General features: G+C 53.8%; 1 protein-coding gene across 4 annotated transcripts in view; it reads right to left on the bottom strand.

The window, feature by feature from the left end:
- Positions 1-1837: 1837 nt before the first annotated feature.
- Positions 1838-20768, bottom strand: part of DCAF8 (DDB1 and CUL4 associated factor 8) — a 56094-nt gene continuing 37163 nt past the window's right edge. For all 4 annotated transcript variants that reach the window (XM_075907236.2, XM_075907237.2, XM_075907235.2 and 1 more), the window contains 7 exons: positions 20255-20327; positions 19236-19293; positions 18343-18450; positions 17737-17867; positions 5169-5288; positions 3572-3688; positions 1838-3032 (listed from right to left, as the gene is read on the bottom strand). In XM_075907236.2, coding sequence (XP_075763351.1) covers positions 2919-3032; positions 3572-3688; positions 5169-5288; positions 17737-17867; positions 18343-18450; positions 19236-19293; positions 20255-20327 — 721 coding nt within the window. In that variant the 3' untranslated portion in view covers positions 1838-2918. The remainder of the gene's footprint in view (positions 3033-3571; positions 3689-5168; positions 5289-17736; positions 17868-18342; positions 18451-19235; positions 19294-20254; positions 20328-20768) is intronic.

Here is a 20768-nt window from a genome sequence, read left to right as displayed (position 1 = left end):
TGGAGAGACCAGGGCCAGCCAAGGTGGGACAAGTGAGGCAGGCAGCACCCTGCCCTGAAGAGCAGAGGTTGAGGGGGTTGGGAGAGAAATGCTGAGGGAGGAGACGGTAGTGCTGCCTAGTGGCCCAGGGAGAACAAATCACTAGCCATCCACCCCTCCAGACCAGACACTGTGCAGGAGGCAGCAGCTGGCAGGGCCCCTTATGTACTAGCCAGCCCTGGCTGGGCACAGGGCCTTGGAGGGGCATGGCCTAGGGTGAGTGGGACTAGGCCCAGCTGAGGGAAGAAGGGAGAGCCCTGTGCTCATCCCTGACAGCGGAGGGGGAAATGTGCAGCCAGTTTTCAGGGCACAGAGCTAGGGCACCAACCCAGGATGCTATAGCTGGCCCTAGCTGCTCTGGCGGGGGGGGGGGGGGGGGGGGGGGGGAGGAGAGGAGACGAGACAACCCTGGTGCTCAGATCCATGGAGCTTCTGCTCTCACACACCCAGAAGCCAAAGGGGTGGTCCAGCAGGGAAGCCCTGGCTGCTCCCCTGGGGAAGTCGGGGGTGGCAAAGCCCAGGCAGCAGAACAGTTCTTGCCCTGGCCCTTGGCAGGGCTATATGGCGACAGGCAGGGGCCATGCGCCTGGCCCAGACCCCCGCAGGCCAGGCCAAGCCCTGGCAGGCAGCAGGAGCCTGGCGCAGGAGAGGAAGGCAAGTGGCAGGGCCTGGCAGCTGTTAAAGGCTTTTAAATACAAACTCCCAGAGCCCAGCCTAGGGAGAGAGAACAGGACCAAGCGAATCCAGGGAAGCCCCCCCCCAAACTTACTCCTGTGTGCCAAGGGCCAGTCCTGCCTCCAGCAGGCCACTCAGCTCCTGCTGGGCACCCTGGCCCCAGCCTAGGGCACAATCCAGCACCTGGCACCAAGCAGGTGCTGGGGGTGGGGCAGGATCCACTGGCCACACCTCCCCGGGACCAGGGAGGCCTAAGACTAGGTGAGCCAGCTCCCCAGGGAGGGGCAGGGCATCACCCAGCAGGGACCAGCAGCATCTCACCCTGCCTGGGCTTGACGACATGGGAGTGGGGCAGCTGCCCAGACCTTCCTACACCCAATTATTAGAGAGGCACCAGGAGAGCCCCCTTCCGAGAGCTGGCGAGGGGGAAATGCTGGAAGGGGCCGCATTGCTCCTGCCCCTTTGGGCCTCACTTGCCAGGCTCTGCCCAGCACAAGCTCCAGCTGCCAGGGACCTGCAGGGCAGCCCCACGCACTGGGAGAGGGCAGGATGTTGACAAGCCCCAGCCATCTCTCCTCCCTCCATGCCATTAAGGGCAAGAGGCAGGAGATGCTAACAGAGCACTGGGCTCTGCCCCTGCCCTGGTGCAGGGTGGCGAGCCCAAGAAGGGCCCAGCTGGGATTCCAGGCAGTGAACACCCCAGGGGACAATTCCCAGCCCTAGGGCAGCTGGACTAGAGGGACCCATTGTCCTGGGGGAGGAGAGCAGAAGGGGTGGGTGTCTACTCGAGGCCCCCCGCTCTCTCAAGGGCAGCCCTGAAGAGAAGAGGGCACTCTACACAGCAGGGGGAGGCACCTCCCCAGTGCTCCATGGGGCTGTTCTGCTCCCAGCCCACCAGGGAACTGGCCTTGGGGGACCCAGGCAGCCTCCAAGCTCCCACCAAGGCACACACAGGGGCCCAATCCTGCTCCAGCCGGGGCCACATCGGCACCCTCAACAGGGAGCAGCGCCTGCTCGGCCACTAAGGAGAAGCAGAAGCACGTGCCCCAGCTGGGCATCCAGCCTGCTTTGGAAGCGACACTCAGACCCCCGCCGCCCCCCGCACTGCCGCTCAGGCTCCACGGGCGAGCTCTCAATTTTTTATTGCATTTATATATAATATATATTTCAACTTTGACAATAATTTTAACTTGATAACATCCAAGTTCAATTTGGTTCGGTTGGTGTTTAATAGATATAAAATTAGGCCTCTAAACAGTGATGGGGCAACTCCTGGCCACAGCTCCCAAAACAAGAGATTTTCTTAAAAGTAACAGAAAATTAAAGGGCCTTCCTTTTCTCCCCTCTCCGTGAAGAGGCTGATCCTGCTGCCCTTCCTCTGGCAAACGTGCCCCCTCCGCTGGAGTCTCATGCCGAGCCCTCGCTCTCTGTGTTATTGTTCGAGGGGGTCAGGAGAAGGAGCAAAACCAAGTGCAAATCACTGATATGTACAAACTAGGCAAGCATCTCTTCGCAAGCCCCCCGGGCTGGGGGAGGATGGGGTGGGAAGTAGGCATGACAACAGGTTCTGCAGGAGGGATCCCAAACACAAGCTCTGTGGAGACTTTTAGGTCAGGGAGCACGGGGAGGGAGGAGGAACCCAACACGGAAAGGAGGGAAGGCCCCAGTTGGAGAGAAGCAGAGTCAAAGCTCTCTCGGCTGGAGGGGCAAAACCAAACCAAGAGAGTCGCACGGGACCCTGCCCCCAAAGCACAAGCTTGCAGAATGCCTCTCGGGCTCACACCAACAGCTCGAGAAGAGGAAGGAAAAACCAAACAACTCAACGCAGGCTCAAGAGAAGCTCTTGGGAGGAGGCTGGCGTGGAAGCCAAGTGCACCCTCCTCCAGAAAAATCTTCTAGTACCCAAACAGCACAGGCCTCCTCTCCACAGGCCGTGCCACACAGGGTCTAATGCTCTGTCTCTTAATGCAGGGTTCTCTGACACTCCGCCCCCCACCCCTTCCCGGCCAGGGCTCCTAGAGCCCCACAAGCAAAGGCGAGTCCAAAGTGCAATCTTGCTAGGCTGGTCGCCCCAGGGAGGTGGGGGGTGAGGAGCTGGGGGGTTCCTTAACATTCCAATAAAAAGCTGAAGGTGTTTGTTAGTAGAGATGTGTGTGTCTCCTCCCTTCACCCCACCCTTCACGGGTTCTGCGGCCTTGGCGGTCTCATGAAGGCATGCACTGCACCCGGTCTGGACCCTCCTCTTCGTCGTCCGAGGTGTCAGAGGAGCTGGGGGACTCGTCCGAGTCACCGTCTGTTGCTCCGGGTTCTCTTCGGCGCTGCCAAACCAAAGAACAGGAGGTCAGCCCGTCCCCTTCAGCTCAGCGCCCTCAGCAGACAGCAAGGCCTGCCGCCGCCTACGAAGGGCAAACAAGCCAAGGAGACAAGGGGGCCGGGTTTGCAGAGGAGATGGGGAGTCACAGGAGGCTGGCCCAGCTGGCTGGAGCTTTAATGGAAAGAACCCAGCTTTCCTCCTCTGACAGTTAATGGCCAAGCCAGGAAAAGAACCTTCGGAGCCCCGTGCTCTGGGCACCAGCCAATGTGGCCTTGCAGGAGACGGAGAATCCAGCTGTTCCACACAGGGCAGCACAGACCCCGTCTCCTAGGCAGGCTCATGCAGGGGAGCAGGAAAAGCCTGGGAAGGAGGAGGAGAGTCGGCCAAGTCAGAAGCCGCCTTGGTCCTTCTCTGCTCCCCACGTGCTGGGGCGAGACACAGAAAGCACCTGCCACTCAGCAGGGCCACGGGGACAGGCAAATGTTCAGATCCCTCCTGGCTAGGGCCGACCAGAAAGCCCAGGCAAGTGGGATGGACACCTACCCTGTGATGGCGTCTCTGTCGGAGGTGGTGCATGAGGAACCACAGCATGTGGCTGTCGAACAGGTCGGTGTGGTGCAAGCTGTCCTCGTCCCGCTCCCGCTTGTTCTTCTTGATCACCTAGAAACCAAAGCGCCGCAGGAAAGTGACGAGGCAGAAGGTCGTGGCCCCAGACCAAGCAGCCCTTCATCCTGCCACGGGACTAGCCCCGCCACGAGGGCATCAGCCCGAGCACCGTGATCCAGACAGTGCCAGGGAAGGAGAGCAGCCAGCTGCCTCGGACTTCGGGTGCCACCAAGCCGGGGCTGGGATCGAGGCAGGAAGTGCCACGTGGCTGGCCTCTCCTTCCCAGGCGGAGGATGCTCTCCACACGCAGCTCCTCGGCCGCTGCTGGGAGAGCAGCGCCAGCTGGACAGAGGATTCCACTTCCCAACGCTATTCGCCCAGCTTGGCAGGGGACGTGCAGCAGCTGCCCCGGGGCAAGTCCCTCCCTAACCCGCTTCTCCAGCCCCCTCCTGGCAGAGCGCAGGGCAGCCAAGCAAGACTGACTGAAAAGCACAGCAGCTGGCCCAAGCGCACACAGCTCTGGAGGGATCAGGCTGCAGTCCTGTCAGAGATCCCTCAGCCTTCCCCAGCATTACGGCAGCCAACTCAGGGAGGTCGCCAGCAGGAAGGGAGCATGTCGCCGTTTACATGATTAACCAATAAGCCTGGGCTCTTCAGTTAATCCTAACTGAAGCCTAACTTTTAAGCCAGCTCCTGCAGATCCACCGTGCCCCTGCCCTCTGATAGACAGGATGGGGGAGAGGGGCTGGCAGGAGCCCGTACACATACAGACTCCCACAGAGCTGCTCTCTCCCCCTAATCCCGGCTGCCTCCCAGAGGCAGCAGTAAAGAGATGCAGGCAAGCACCGACTCCTGCCTGGCCCCCGCACGTGAACACGTAAGCGCTAAAAAAGCCACCAGTGACATGTTTGCACAAACACACGTCTGTTACATCCCCGGACACAGGGCAGGGCAGGAGGGACTGGACGTGAACATCTCACCAGTGTCCCGGGAAGCGGAACGGCCACGTCTGACAAGCATTCGGGCAGCTCAGGGATCCGACTGGGCAGGCCCTTTGGTTGTACCCGTCCCGAGGGACTGCCCTTCTCACAGCATGGCCCCACAGTGTGCGGAGTGGCGGGCAGAGAGTCACTGGAGAGCGCCAGGGCTGGGCCACCTGTGCCATCGGGGCGGTTCTGGGATATCTCCCATCCGAACCCTGCCTGGGTGCTGCTGGTACGGGACTGTCGCTACCTGGCCGCCCTGCCGACTCAAGGCTCCCAACACAACAGACGCCAGTGGCAGCTGGTGACTTGGAAGGTCAAGGGGTCATCTAAGAGACAGGGCGGGATCGCTCAGTGGCAGCCTGCTCTGTCCTTTCCCACCGAATCACGCGGCATCGGGCGCTGTCGGAAGCCAGGACGCTGGGGGAGATGGGACCCTGGGCTGACCCAGGCCGGCTGCTCTGTTCTTATGACAATTCATCCCAAGGGCCACGCAAGCAGCAGGCCAGCACCCAGGGGCGTGTGCATCACCAGTCACCACCAGCTCTCACCTCCTTCAGTCCAGCGAGCTCAGTGGGCGCCTCCGCGGTCGGTGCCCAGATCTTGACATCGTGATCCAGCCCGCTGGTGGCCAGGACGGGAAGGTGAGGGTGAGGCTCCAGGCAATTTACCTGCAGTGGAAACAGTCTTGGAGTGAGAGCAGGCTGGTGGGCAGAGCCAGCGAAGGCAGCACAGTTGAGGAAGAGGATGGAGGCAGATTCTCCCCCCTCCCCAGGATACTGTATATTGGAGACTGCACCCAGGCACAGACCCTCCTGGTCTAATCTTGGCTCTGCCACCGACTTGGGGACCATGGGAAAGTCAATTCCACGCTGTGACTTGACTTCCCCATCTGTAACCTGGAGTCAGCACTACTCAACATGTCCTATTCCAACATGCCCCGAGATCAACAGATAAGCTGTGCAGCGCCGAGCACGCTCGTAGGCAGAACAAGCCCCAGCATTACAATTGCAGATCTAGATTCTACTCCCACCTATGCTACCACCCTGCTCCATGACCCTGGCCAAGCCGCCGGACCTTCGTGCCTCAGTTTCCCCATCTGTCCTACTGCAGGCCAGCAGGAGACTCAAGTCGTTAACTGTCTGCAGAGTGCAGAGGACACGGGAAGTGCCCTACACAGTAAGGGCATAAGCACAGCTATTCACTCTCTGCAGACTACAGCTGTCGCTGGCTGACTCACAGGCTTGGTGCGCTGGAGCAAGACTGTGTCCCTGCACGTGATTAGCAAAAAGAGGTGCTGAAACAGCTTCTTCTCAGGGACGCTGCGAAAGGCTGCTCTGACTTTCTACTGGGATTAGTCAGAGGCCTTGGTGAAAATTATTTCTAGCTAGGGATGTTCGATCGTGATTAACAGAAGAGTCATGTAACTTGCACATAGTATTCGTGGTTGTATGACCATTCGATAGTCCCCGGGGGTGGGGCTGGCAGCGAGTGCGCTTCCGGCCCCAATCCTGGGGAAGCCCCGTCACCCCGCACTACAGCGGCAACAGCCTAAGTCTGGAGGGAGGGAGGGAGGGAGGAAGGACCGAGCTCTCTGCAGACAAAGACTGTGCCAGCATCTCACGGAGCAGCCTCCCCCCACAGCGAGCCTGGGCCCACTGAGGACAGAGGCTGCTCCGTGGCAGCCTCCCCTGCCCCCCACACTCCAGCTGCTGCCTCTGATACACAGCAGCGTTGGGAGTGGCTTCATGGAGCCAGCACACAAAGAGAGTGACCTAAAAGCCGGCTCTCCATGTATATCTGCTCCCCCCTACCTCCCCACAACCTGCTGCCTTTCTCTCACAGGCAGCTCTGTGGATCTGGTGCGAGTGGGGAGTCCGCTCTCCCTCCTTGCTACCTCTGATACAGAAGCAGTGGGTGGTGGGAGGAGGATGCCTGCAGTCAATAAGATGAAGGCCTTGGTTTATCAGTTAATCGTGGTCTCGACTACATGTTAACATTCCTATTTCTAGCACGACACTGGGGAAGCCGCTTCCACTTGTGAATGTTTCAGGCCCATTCCATGGGGAAGTCTGTTTGCTCCTAGAGCTGCTCTAGCTGACAGTAAGGAACTCCGATTTCCAGACACCCAAAAAGAAGGGAGGCAGCAGACAGAAATAGGGAGAGACATAGCTTAAGGGGAGTTAACGCTTGCCAATTAAGTTCTTCCCAAACCGTTTGGTACATCTTCAATAATTCATAAGACAACTGAATTCCAACCAGCAGGCATGCAAGATCACACGTCTCCTGTGGTGACAAAGGAGGGGTAGGCTAGAGCCCAGAGGAGACTATTCAACACGCTGGTGAATTAGCTCAAGAACAGGGGAGATGAAGTACACACTGAATAGCAAATGCAACGGTAGAAGCCGAAGCTTGATCGCTTCGTGCAAGTTGCCTGGAAACAAGTCTTTAGCCCAGATCTCCAGATTCAAAATTAGGCTACAAGAGACAGCAAAACAAGCTAACTGATCTGGCAATTAGTTTAACCCTAAGTATTAAAATCAGAGTCTCTCTCCACCACAACTGAAATGCTGAGTCAGCTCTCTGGCTAGAGGTGCAGAGATAATGCATCATTCAGGCAAATCAAAGACAGAACCAACTTAAGAGCAGCGCTTACCGGACAGGCCCTGCTTGGCCACACAGACTAGCGTTGCTAGCTGGATAACGCGGACCTGGTCCAGGTAGGGACTAGAGCAGTGGTTCCCAGCCTCTCTTGAGCACACGGACCCCTTTACAATCTATTACAATTTTACAGCCCCTCCAAACAATACAGCTGTTTCCAAACATTCCATTGCCTGATAATCATGTGAAATGTGTAAGAGTTCGTGTCATCTACACAATATAGCAGCACAGAGATCATACAGCTTGTCCATGTTGGAATGTACCAACTCAGAGGTGCCATACGATTTTATTGAGTAAAAAGATATTAGCAAAAATGGATAGGTGGAGCCAACAGCCCACCTAACCCCTTCCCGCCACTCTAATTGCTCTTGAACGGTTAAGAGCAGGGTGACATATTCAAAAGAGGGGAAAAAAGGGTAAAAGTGACCGACCCATTTATAAGCCAATTCCAGAGGACAGTCGCAGCTTGTCAGCTTCAGCGTGGGCTGAGGGACATGCAGGATTGCAGGGCACGGAGCTTCTTGGGTCCCAATGGCTGCCATTCACCCACACTGCTTCCTCAGCTCCCATCCCCTACCCATCTGCAGAGCGAGGGGGCTCTTGTGGCCAAAGGGAGTTCTAGAGCTGCCAGCTCAAGGGTGGAATTTCGGGAGTGCAGGGGACAGCAGCCATGCACACTGCAACATGACTTGCTTTTGATCCCGTTCTCCAGAAGCTAAGGGAGTGTGGGAAAAAGTGCTTGCATGCCTCTCATGCCTGGCTGGTGAGTAAGGCATGTACAGGATGCAAGCACCTTCCCCTCACTCCCTTAGTGCCTGGGGAATAAGATCAAAAGCAAGCCATGACCCATAGAGCGGGGGGGAGAGAGACAGGACAGCAATGGGCTCAATCCTTACTTTTAAAAACTTTCCACAATTCCCCTGAAGTGCCCTCGTGGACCCTCCTCAAGGGTCCATGGGCCACAAGTTGGGAATCACTGGGCTAGAAAGATCAGCAAAAACTCAGCTCCACTAGCATCTGCTTTATTCAAGAGAGTTTCATTCAAATTCAGAATCCACCCGGTGCCCACTTAACACCCACCTGCAGGACTGCAGGGTGCATGGTGGTTGTAACGCGACAAAAATGCACATCCAGCCATGGGACCCTGCCACTAAGCGTGGTCAAGCAGTGAAAGCAACAAGCAAGGCTCTACTTTCTAAACAAGCCAAACCTCGGTCTAGTAACACGCACCTCCAGAGAGCTCAGAGTGCTGTCATGAGCCAGCATCAACGGGGAAGAACTAGAAATAGATACCTGCACATTCACGACAAAGGATGGTCTCTGAAAGGCAGTCACCGAGTCAGCCCACTGAAAAGACTGGCTTTGTGTTTCAGTGATATCAGACACCTGGATTAGGTCTTTAGGCATAGAAAAAAGGCCATCTTATTTTGCATCACTCCTATGATTTACTGCGGCTGTAATTACAGCGCTAGCCTTACCGGGAACGAAATATCGGACATGAGTAACAAGCCAGTTTCAGCAGTGACAGGGTTTTTTGATTAAGCATCAGTGATCAAGTCAGGGAGTGTTCTAAACCCAGTCAAGATTCAACATTTCAAGGAGCATTTCATACTGTGTATTGAACCATGCATCTTCCTGACAGCAAAATGTATTGTTCCAAAGCACAGAGTTCCTGGGGAGTGGCAGAAAATCTATCACTTGGGACTCTCAATACAAGCCTCGAGAAGGCATGAGACAGTGCCTTGTTGGGAATAATCCTGCACAGGTTTGGGGAAGTTAACTTGCACCCCACCAATGGGGGAGATTCAACTAAGAATGTTAAGAGGCGGCTAACAGACTAATCAGGTCATCAAAACAATTTGTACGTGACTACTAGATTAGGCGATAAAGGAAGGTGCTCTGTCTTGGTTAGCTACCCCCACTGCGGCTCTCCTGCAGGGCCACAGCAGGGGTAGAGCCTGGACTGTTCGCAGTGGCCTGGGCTGGCCGCAGGCAGATGCTGTTCCCAGCAGCAGGTGGCAACACGGAGATGGTGCCAGGGGAAGCCAATTTTTAAGCTGGCTCCCCTCAGCACCAGCTCCTGCCCTCCCGCTTGCTGCCTCTGTATCAAAGGCAGCAAGGGGGAGGGAGAAGTGAATAGTCAAGTACTCAACTCAACTACCCAAGCAGCTTAGGCTTATCGGGCAGTCGAGTACATCCGCATATTTAACTGCACGGTCTCGCCCTCTGTGGGTTCTGCATCTTCTCCAGCATCCACGGGACACGTGAGAATGAGTCTGGCACACACAGAAATGGGCAGTTATAGCACATACAGGGGCTCTGGCAAGTCACTTTCCCTCTCGCACACTTGGCATGCCAGCGAGGGGATCCAGTGCCTCCAGCAGTCAGACACACAAAACAGAGGCCTGCCAAATAACGATCAGCCCTGACAGGTGTTCCAGCTATGCAGACATCCTGAGCCTCTCAAACCCCTGGCATTGGCCCTTACTTCCAAGAACACCCACGAGCAGGAAAGACTGGGGGAGAGGGAAGGGCAATGAACAAGGGAGCGAAAGGGGATGCAAGGCACATTCCTATCACTCACGGGTGGCTGCCGCTCCAACGTCACAGCGCATCAGCTAGCTGACTGGGTCCCAGTCAAAGGCTCCAAGGAATCTGCAGCAGAGCAAGTCTGGGCCAACATGCAGCAGGGTGGCAGGTGTGCTGCACTGAAAGGAGCGGAGCTAGAACTTGCTGCACCAGGAACCCCTCTGCCTGGCTCAGTTAGCCCTTGAGGTTTGCTTCAGCGCAGGGCGTTACTTGGGGACACTGCAAAATTCTCAGTGAGCTGTTCTGAGCAGCTCCCAGTAATGAAACTCCTCCGCCTCCCTGCCCCTTCCACTGCACCTCAGTATCGTGACAGGTCACCTCACTCCCATGGGGAGCCAGCTTCAGAACAGAAACCTTCGCAAGGCCCCCAGCTCAACTTTGAAGTAGGAGCCAAGGAAACAACTGGAAGTCACGATATTTACTCAGTGTAAGGCAGACACATTCTCCCCCCTTCCCCCCTCCCATTACCCCTCTCCACATCCTCCCTGAGCCGGGGCAGCAGTGGAGCCATGGTTATGGGAGGGCAGGGGGGACACACAGACGGGTAAGCAGGCTGAGGCCAGGGCCACACAGTAGTGGCTAGGGCAGAGGCTGAGGGTGGGGCTGGAGCCAGGCGCTGGTGGAAGCAGAGCTGGGAGTGGAGTGGGGCCGGATGCTGCTCCCTCCCTGCCCCGTGCGGGCTGGCCCAAGCCCCTACATGCCCCACAGTTCGGGGACCTCTCCTCTGGAGAGGAGTACTCCATTCACAGCCCAGCATCCATATTCTGGACGGGCTGGGTGTGTATTCTGGAGCTCTGGCTGAATGGATGAGGCAAAGGGAAGCAGCAGAGAACAGCAGCCCAGAAACCTAGAGCAGGTAAGGCAGGGGAGTAGCCCAGAGTCGCCGCTGTGACAAACTAATGGGAAGGGCAGCAGTTGCCTTGATAAAAAAGCTGTCTGAGGCGCAGAAAGTCACCAGGACGCCCATCAAACCTCAGCAGCCTACAAGGCAGAGAAGCGTCTACAACTCAGCCAGGCTGATCCAGCGAAGTCTGCGACAGAGCCGAGACAGGACTTGAAGTCCTGCTCCCCAGCCGCTGCTCCCCATCCACACCGCCCCAGGGCTGTCCAGGAACTCACCACTTAACAGCCCCTGCTGAGATGGCCACACTGGATTCTGCTCTTCAGTGCTGGGCTTGGCTGCCTGGGCTCATAGTTGAAGGGGGAAGCAGCATGTACAAGACCAGATGGCAGGTCATAGCTGAACGCACTCCCAGTGTTAAGCCCAAGAGGCCCTCTGTGGTAGCCCACCTATAATTGTGTCCGCAAGCTACACAGGGTAGAGTGCAGAGACAGGGGCTGGAAGCCCATTACTGGCCCTCCAAGCTCACCTCACGCGGGTGTTTCTAGACAAGCTACCCCGGGACAATCTGGTCAATTTTCCTCTAGAACACAGTGGAGCACTTCTCTGACATGGAGGTAAGAACAGCCAACAAAAGGGCCATTCCCATACCTGGGCTGTTGGGGGCCAATGTAAAATTGGTGCCTAGAACGTTGGAATATTGGCCGAGCCAGCTGTAGCCACCTTCCTCGCGCGGCTGCAAAGCCTGAATGGGGAGTGCGGCAGCGAGCCTGAAATGTGCTGGCTGGGACGCGGTGAAAAGAGAAAGCTCAGGACAACACTGTCAGCCTCCGGCTGTGGTACTTCTGCCCAGGGAGGACTGCAGGATTGGCAAGGGATTACGGAGCTGTGGGAACCTATCACTGCCAAAAGTGGGCCCACTAACCCCCGGCTAACAAGGCGGTTGCAGATCTGAGTTTTACCTTCGGAGATAAGAGGCTGTCATGACTTCAGCACACAGTTAGCAAAGGCGAACAAGCCTGCTACGGGAGCTGGGTAAATGGCAGCACAGGACGAGAAGCGAGGCTCTTTAAAGCACCGGTTCTGTTTCTTGGTACAGACACACTGGAATGGAAGGTCACTGTATTCCAATGGGCGTTTACCAAGGAATGCCACTAAAGAGACCTGCGATCATGGTTTTGATGGCCTTCCGAAATGGAATGTCCAGCCAGACCACTGTAAGGACCTAGGGAGACAGATTTGGGTAGTGCTGTCCTATGGGTAGCAGTAAAGGGTTGAAGGACTCTCCGTATTTGTAAGGCTGTAAGAGATCCCTGGTGAGAAGATGCTAGATAACTGCAGAGTAGGACTAGGTGGGTCTCATGCAAGCGGCCTGGTAGAGAAGACCACTCCCAACAATCTAGAATAAACGCGTCTGGTGCTCAGCCCTTGCCATAAAGTGAAGGGCAGACAAGGCAACGCTACAGGGAGAGAAGGAGAAAGATTCCTTGTACGTTAATGGTTTCACAGCTACTGCCTCCACGGAGGATCACAGATTCTCAGGACTTGCTGCCCTGCTGGTGAACAAACACTGACAAGCCTCCAGCTGCGTAGGAGCTCTGAGCGAGTCACTGGCCATGACAGCACTGACTGGAAGCAGAGTTGGTCCAGCACTGTAGCAGCAAACTGCTCAGAGCTCCTGCCAGGAGCAGATTAAAGCTAAACAAGGACAGGCCAATGGAAAAAAAATATCATAGGAACTTGAAAGTATGGTCCTGTACGTTTTGGAGGGGGGAAGGAGAAGGGCACAATGGCCCTCCACTGCTAGGTGGCAACATGGTGTCAATAGAAGTGTTCTGGGAAAGCATGTTGGGGTCCTATTCAAAATACAGAGCCAGTGAAATCTGCTCTGCTCGCTCAGACCTCCAACATTAAGCACTAAAGAAAGTTGTGGGTTGAAAGCTCTAGAAAGTGGCCTGGAGGGTCCTCCTAAGCCGGGGTTAAATTTTGATCAACAAGTCGAGTAGTTGAAGGAATTTCCAGCCACTACTCGATAAGGGGGCGCTCACTATTCTGCTGCACCTCTCCCTTTGAAATGTACAAGAGCCACCCACTCTTGTACATTTCAAAGGGAGAGGCACAGCAGTAGGGATGCCTTTGCAAACCCCCCCCCCCTCCGGAGATGGTACTGGTGGGGGAAACCAGCTTTTAAGCCAGCTCCCCCCAGCACCCGTTCCTGCTCCCCCCTCTTTGCTGCCTCTCTCTGACAGAGCAAGGGAGGGGGGAAGTGACTAGACGAGTAACTACTCGACTATCCAATAAGCTTATGCTTATCAGGTAGTCAACTAGTCACTTCTATCCTTTGCCGGGGTGGGAAAAAGTCTGTGGGCCAAACCCGGCCCACCAAGCCACTGGATTCGGCCCTGCTGGGACCCTCAGGCACGCAAAAGCTGCTGTTTTAAACGCAGGGCTTCTCCTTGAGCCTCTCTGCCCTGGAGGAGGGAGAGGCTTCTTGTGATCTCCCTGCCCCCAGCCCAATCCTCAGCTCTTATTGGCCGGAAACTGGCCAATAGGAACTGACCCCGCTAATCTCTCAGTTCCTAGAGGCCAGAAACAATCGGCCAATAGGAGCTGAGAGATTGGCCCAAGCAGGGGAGAGGGGGGCAGCACATGCCTCTCCCACCTCCCAGAGAGGAGAGCCAGGTAGAGGAAGCAGCTGCAGTTTTACATAGTCTGGGGCTACAACAGGCATGGAGCCCAGCCTGCTTTGGGGGTGCTGAAGGGCTGCTGGCCAGGGGGTGCTGCAAGGCTGCTGGCCAGGGGGTGCTTAGGTAAGAGCCTTCCAGCCAGAGCCTGACTGGCACCTCTGCCCCTCCTGCACCCCAACTCCCTCCCCCAGGGAACCATCCAAACCCTTTGCACGCCCCTGCTCCAGGTCACCACTCCTTCCCAGACCCTGTACCCCGTCCCTCCATCCATGCCCCAGGCAAGAATCCTCTCCTGTACTCAAACCCCCTCCCAGACCCTGCATCCAAATCCCCTTCTCCAGGTCACAACTCCCTCCTTCCTCCAAACTCCTCCTCAGACCTCACATCGTCTCCTGCACCCCAGTCCCTTACCCTGTGCGCCCTTCTGTACTCAACCTCCATCCTAGTCCCCACATTGCCTCCACAGAAAAGCGTGGCCCTTGACCACATCTCCAAAAACTTGGAGTGTCCCCCCCCCCCCCCGAAAAAAATTTATTGCCCTCTCCTGTCCTAAGCCAGGCCTCACTCCCTAGAGTGGCACTATCTGGCCCTTGTTGCCATGCCTGTTCAAGTGCCACAACTAACCCACACCTGGCACATACCAGACAGCAAGCAAGACCCAATGCCACAGCAGGAACCCCTGGTTTCCTTAGCCATCAGCAGAAGACACACAAATGGAAGGAATGCATTAGTGGTGCCCCTGCCAGGAACAAGCCTGAGTATTGACTACAGACGCCTCCATGCTTAGGGCATCTAGCAACAATGCACGGAGATCCAAAAGCTGCTATCCACCCAAGTACCAGACTGCTCCGGCTCAGTCTGGCAGAACAGTTCAGGCCCTTTCCTACTCGGCTCTGAGTCAAAGCAGTGATGTGCTAATAAGCTTGTGCTGTGAGCTGGGACTGAATGACAGATGCCGACGGGGCACAATTTTTATCTGCAATCACAGCAGTTTGCTAAGCCCAGAACCTGGCTTGTTCCTAGCAGCTGCTGCCCCACTCACTGGTGCCACTGTTTGTAATTGCGTGGCTGGGGGAGTGTGTGGAGGGGGGAAGGGGGGAGAATATTTGCTGCCCGTGAGGAGGTACAGCCAGGATTCCAACGCTCTTTAGAGCACTTCTGCTCTGAAGAGTCCATGTTTTCTTGAGTGGTTCCCAGTGACCCATGCTTAAACTACAGGATAAACAATGTTGTAGCTCTGAACACAGCTCTGCTAAACTGCCTCTGAAAGGGAACCCACTGACAGATTATAGGGGTGTTAGGCAGATGTGAGCAATTTGGTTAGCAGGTGACTGGATGGAGCTAGAAATTTACCAAACATAACGGATTCAAATCCCTGGCTGGAGATACTGCCAGGTAAGTCTCTCAGTGTAGTTCTCAATTACTAGCAGATATGCAACCCTGAATATTTGACTTTTCCCCATTGAAGTTGCATGTCACTACTCAACTACATTACCAGGTCAGTTTCTCTCCCCAAGCTCCAGGCACTGGCCCAGCACAGTCCTGTTTGGATTGCCAACGACAACAAGATAGCTTAAATACATCCCTCAAGACAGGAAGCTTGTGGGGAAATAAAGCTGAAGGCATTTGATTTCCCAGGCTGAGGTTAGGTGATCTAGTGAACAGGACAATGGATCAGGGGTCAGAAGACCTAAGTTCTATTCCCAGCTCTCACTGTGTGAACCTGGGTTAGTCATTTCTTCTCTGGACACTAGTTTCTTTGTCTGGAAAATGGAGCGAATGATATTTCTGCTATTTTCTGAAGCACTCTTAAGATTCCCAGAGGGAGAGGGTTAAGTGATGGAAATCTTACAGTTAGGAGGTTGGCTGGAAAGGTAGGGTAATACTACACAATTCTAAGTCAACATTCTAGCTATGTAGCAGGATCTATCCTACACAGCCAGAAGTACCCCTGTCCCTAAACAGCCTGAGGGCCTGCTTTAAACGGGATACAAGTCTTTCACATCTCAGTCCCTAGAGAAAGAAGGTGCAGGAAACAGGGCCAAAGACTTTAAGTTGTCCTCTACCAGTGATTTACAAGCTTCAGAGGATTTCTGGACACTGCCACCATGATCAACTGAGAAGTACTTGATTTTTCTTTTATCCGGGGCACAGGAAGAGAAGGAATCTTTCCCTATCTAGCTGCTCCAATATGCTATGACACGATGCAATGTCAGTTCAGAAGCAGTGCTGACAGACTCTTGGGAGAGCATCTGTCAGATGTTATGCACGACATGGACCCGGGGGGGGGGGGGGGGGGGGGAAGAGGAGAGGAGAAGAGGAGAAACGATTGCTATGCAGTGATCAAAGGGGTGATTAGAAGGGCAACAAAAGCAATTATGGGTATGAAACAGCTTCCATATGAAGAGATTAAACACACTGGGACTCTTCAGTCTGGAAGAGACAACTAAGGGGAGAGATGATTGAGGGCTACAAAGTCGTGAACAGTGTGGAAAAAGTTAATAAGGAAGAGCTGTTTTATACTCATAACACAAGAACCAGGGTCATGCAATTAAATTAATAGGCAGCAGGTGTAAAAACCGTAACAACGTACTTCACGCAACATACATTCAAGCTATGGCACATGTTAGCACAGGATCAACAAAAACAATTAGGGGTTTGGAATGGCTGCCATATGAAGAGAGATTAAAAATACTGGGACTTTTCAGCTTAGAAAAGAGGAGACTAAGGGGGAATATGACAGAGGTCTATAAAGTCATGACTGGTGTGGAGAAAGTGAATAAGGAAAAGTTATTTACTTGTTCCCATAACATAACTAGGGGTCACCAGATGAAATTAATAGGTAGCAGGTTTAAAAAACAAACAAAAGAAAGTTCAACACAGTGCGCAGTCAACCTGTGGAACTCTTTGCCAGATGACGTGGTGAAGACCAGGACTTTCACAGGATTCAAGAAAGAACTAGGTAAATTCACAGAGGTTAAGTCCATCAATACTTATTAGCCAAAATGGGTAGGAATGATGTTCCTAGCCTCTGTGAGAGGCTGGAAATGGATGACAGGAGAGGGATCACTTGATTACCTCTTTCTGTTCACTCCCTCTGGGGCATCTGGCATTGGCCACTGTCAGAAAACAGGATACTGGGCTAGATGGTCCTTTGGTCTGACCCAATGTGGCCGTTCTTATGTTAGGATATTGTGAAGGTCAGGACTATAACTGGGTTAAAAAATACTTGGCCAAATTCATGGAGGCTAGGTCCATCAATGGCTATTAGCCAAGATTGTCAGGGATGCAACCCTATGTTCAGTGTTCCTAGCCTCAGACTGCCAGGGCTGGAATGGGCAACAGGGGATGTTTAATTCTATGATTTCCTGTCCTGGTCATTCCCTGAGGCACCTGGCATTGGCCTGGGTTGGAAGACAGAATACGGGGCTAGATGGACCTCTGGTCTGATTCAGTTTGGCCATTCTTATGCAGAGGGTCAAGGAGCTGTTCAAATTGGCATTTCTACAAAGATCTAAGTGCTTCACAGATTGCAGACCCAGGGAAGTGCCCTGCAAGACAGCAGCAGAATAAGCCAGTAAAGCCATACACCTTGTGTATGTGCAACTTACTGTCCCATACGGAGTGTACTTCAGTTTCCCTGAAGGCTGCACCAAGGCCTGATGGGAACTGGGTATGGGACTTCTGCTGACACCTGGGGGCAGGCAAGACTGCCCAGCTGCCTGTACGCAAGCCATGGCTGATGCCCTTCCTAGCCTGAGCCCCAGGAGGGGGATGCATCCAGGTAACACCTCTTGCCCAGGGAGCAAGATAGACCAGAAAAGGAGCAATGGGCGTGGCTGGGGCCATACAGCTGGAAGTGAGTCCATCTCAGCTGGCTTGTGGAGCAAGTCAGAGCCCCAGATCTGGCAGAATGGGAGGGCAGATCTGAGTGTTAAGGAGTCGTGGGGGTGGGGGCGGTAATGCTCCAGGAGTCCCGTCCAGGGAAACTCACTGCGCAGAGCATGCCGTGTGGATGGGGATGTTGACTGCTCCGAGGTCACAGCCAGGAAGGTTGAAGTTGTGTGAGCTTCTTGCCCTGGCAACAGAGTGCTCCAACAGGAGGCGCTGTTCCAGACTCCGGACTGGCCTCTCGGAGCATTACCGCCCCCACCCCCACGACTCCTTGACACCCAGATCTCCCAATTCCCATTCTGCCCTCACTGTTTGGATCAGAATCCACGTGCCACAGCTCCAAAGCCGCTGTCTATCGCAGAGGGAGCCCAAAGCAGTTCCGACAAGAGGGGGCTTTGCAAAAGGTCTGGGGCATCTGGCACACACACAACAGATGAGAGCACTCACCACTCCTCCTTTATCGCCCTCCATGAACTGCACAATCTGGCAGGATGACTTCTCCCATAGGAAGATGTGTCCACAGTCACTGCCACTCACCACAAACTCGCTCTTCGGGCCATAGAAATTCACACCCTTCACTGAAAGGAGAGAGATTTTAAGCAGAGAGCTCAAGGACAGCTCAAAAGTCCATGGAGCTTTCCTGGTGAGATCTGTTTACCTTATGCCTGGCAAACGACAAGTTTCCAAGGTTACCAGCATGGATCTGTCCACCCTCCCACCTCACTCTCGTGCTTGTACAGAGTTGATTTGAGCATGTGAATTTGGTACTTGTGAAATAAGGGACAAAGGAAGAGGCAGTAACAGGCATTGATCTTTTTTTCCACATAGTTCTACAGAAGCCTCTCAGCCCAAGCCCGCAATATCCACAAAGCCTCTTCAGAGCTGAGATTGCAGATGTAGCAAACCTGAAAGAGCTCAGTTGAAAAGCCTTAGCAGTTCGTAATGGCATAAGCATCCCTGCCACTTTAGAGGCCAAGGGACTTGAGCATGCTTGTTAGTGAACAATTCTGGGGATGCAGGAGACAGAGATGCCCATTAATGGCCTGTCCTTACCTGTGGCGTTATTGCGATGACCCTTGTATCTCTTGACGTACTCTGCTCCATCGCTGTGAGACGAGTTGAAGAGATAGATGTCTTCATCATTATAGCTGGCCAAGAGGTCTGCCACAGAACAAGAGATGTGCACACAGGATCGTAAGCATCAGCCCGTCAATTTTAACATGCTAGACGGTCACTGCCCTGAAACAAAGGGTAGGATGGACAAGCTATGCAGCAGCTTGTGCCAGCACACCACCCATGAGTAGGGATGTAAGCGATTAATCGACTGATAACCGCCGTGCAGAACTTCCGCCTTTGATATGTACAGCCGGCTCAAAGCGGAAGCACCCTTATCGACTAATCAAACAGTAGATGGAAACTCCATCGACTACTCGATTCGTTTATTAAACTAATTTTAACATCCCTACCCAGGAGCCGCCCGAAACAGGCTCTATCTAAGCCCAAGAGTTAGGGCTAAACTGAACTGCCCACGTGGTGCCGATGTAAGGCCTTGCTCTTACGCTGGGTCTCCGAGCCTTGTAAAGAAGGTAGTTTGGAGTCCTTCCCATTTGACGCTCAGGGAATCAGAGGCAGAGCTGTCAGGGAATCAGAGGCAGAGCTGTGACTCATCCCAGAGCACAAGAATCTGACTCATCTGCACACAGCCTGGATCCCATAAATCCCAGGCCTTTACTCTAGTCAACATACACCCTCCCACCCCGGGTAGCGGATGTCTGTGGTGGTGAAGTCTTAGCTTTGGGGACATGGTTCTCCTGCTCCAAGATGTCCTTTAGGACAGCTCAAGATGCCACCCACTCACCCAGGGAGTCCCAATAGGAAGCCTTCAACTCATGGACATGATATTCTCAGAGGACCCCACACGAGCAGAGGGAGGTGGCTTCACGTACCTGATCCATCGTGGCTGTACACGAGACATGTGATGTTAGCTTTGGACTCGCTGTTTACCTAAAAGCAAAGGGGATGGACCAGATAGCTCCAGTCAGACTGCCTTTGCCAAATGCTAATGGTTATGCTGACCATACTGTATTATGGTGGTGCCTGACAGCAACCGGTTGTGTTCTACAACAGACTCCAAAATGGAGCCTGTTAGCCCATCTGTGCAAGGTTGTGCCCAGCATTCGAAGGGCGAGATGTGCCTCACAGTTTATTGCTTTGGCTCCATCATTTTTCAGATACAAAGTCTTTGAAATTAGGCTCTGGGTGTAATTTCCTTGGCAACCCTCCTTTTGCACACAAGACCCTACAGTACAGTAGATCTGGATCAACACTTCATAGTGTCAGATTTAGGGGCCCTTTTCAGTTATGTGAACAGCAGCAGAATCACTGTGCACTGGGCATACAAACGTGATGGGCTGGGGCTGGGAACATGCAACCTTGACTGACAAAAGTTGTGCACATAAGACCTACTTTTCTACCCACTACAACTGTGAGCGCCTCTTCAAAGCCCAGCCCCCAATCATTAAAATCTAGGAAACCAGGATGTACCAGCTGCTTTGCTGTGAGGCGATTCGAGTTGCTTCATACCCACCCACCCCAAACCTGACAAACCCACAAGAATAAGGAAATGAGTTAAGGCACCTAAGAGTACCTAACCTCTGACCCATCCATAAGCAGGGTTTGACAAGCAGCAGCGAGCCCTGCTTGCCAGCTGCGCGGTTTGGCATGCTGCACATGCGCAGATCGCGCTGTGTGGCCACACCAGACTAAAATCTACTCACCATGGGCAAGTAGATTGCCCTAATTGTCGAGCCCTGCCCATAAGCATGCACCTTCCCATGCCACACCTGCAGTGTAGATGGTGTATGGGATACTGCAAGCATTACTGGTTGAGGAGTAGCCCCCTCTAACCCTCATACCGGTAGGCTAGGGGAAGCAATTCCAATACATCATGAAAGCAGCTTCCTACCAGGTGGTGAGGACAGAACTTCTTCAGCACGCCATTGTTTTCATTTTCATCTATTTTCCTCTGATCATAAATCCTAGATGAAGACAGAAAGCAGTAAGATTAATGCCAAATTCAAACACGAGTAAAGCTCTTACACGCATTAAGTGATTTTCTGCAAATGAGTTTTCAAGTGGCCTACATCTCCTAACGATGCAGATTAGATGTATCTAAGTCATTTCACATTCGATTACTTGCACCACCTCAGAGATGGAATGCGGTGACTGTTTAAGACTGCTATCAACGCAAACTCTAGAGGGAACGTAGATAAAATGCAAGTATCAGTATGGGGATTAGGCCACGACAGGCTGGCATCCGTCTTGCAAGTGGAATCAGGCAATCTTTAAGGACAGTGAGAGTTTGGGGCCTTAGTCTCATTTAAGAAAGCACCACCTGGAGCTAATGTCTCCTTATACCATGCTGGAACAGTTTTATTTGTACCTACTACACTCTAGATCATGGGTTCCCAAACTTGGGG

This window comes from Pelodiscus sinensis, chromosome 22 (genome assembly GCF_052426305.1).
Source record: "Pelodiscus sinensis isolate ZL-2025 chromosome 22, ASM5242630v1, whole genome shotgun sequence".
NCBI classification, from domain to species: domain Eukaryota; kingdom Metazoa; phylum Chordata; order Testudines; family Trionychidae; genus Pelodiscus; species Pelodiscus sinensis.
The sequence above is the reverse complement of the archived record's forward strand: the minus strand, read 5'-3'. Positions and strand labels throughout refer to the sequence as shown.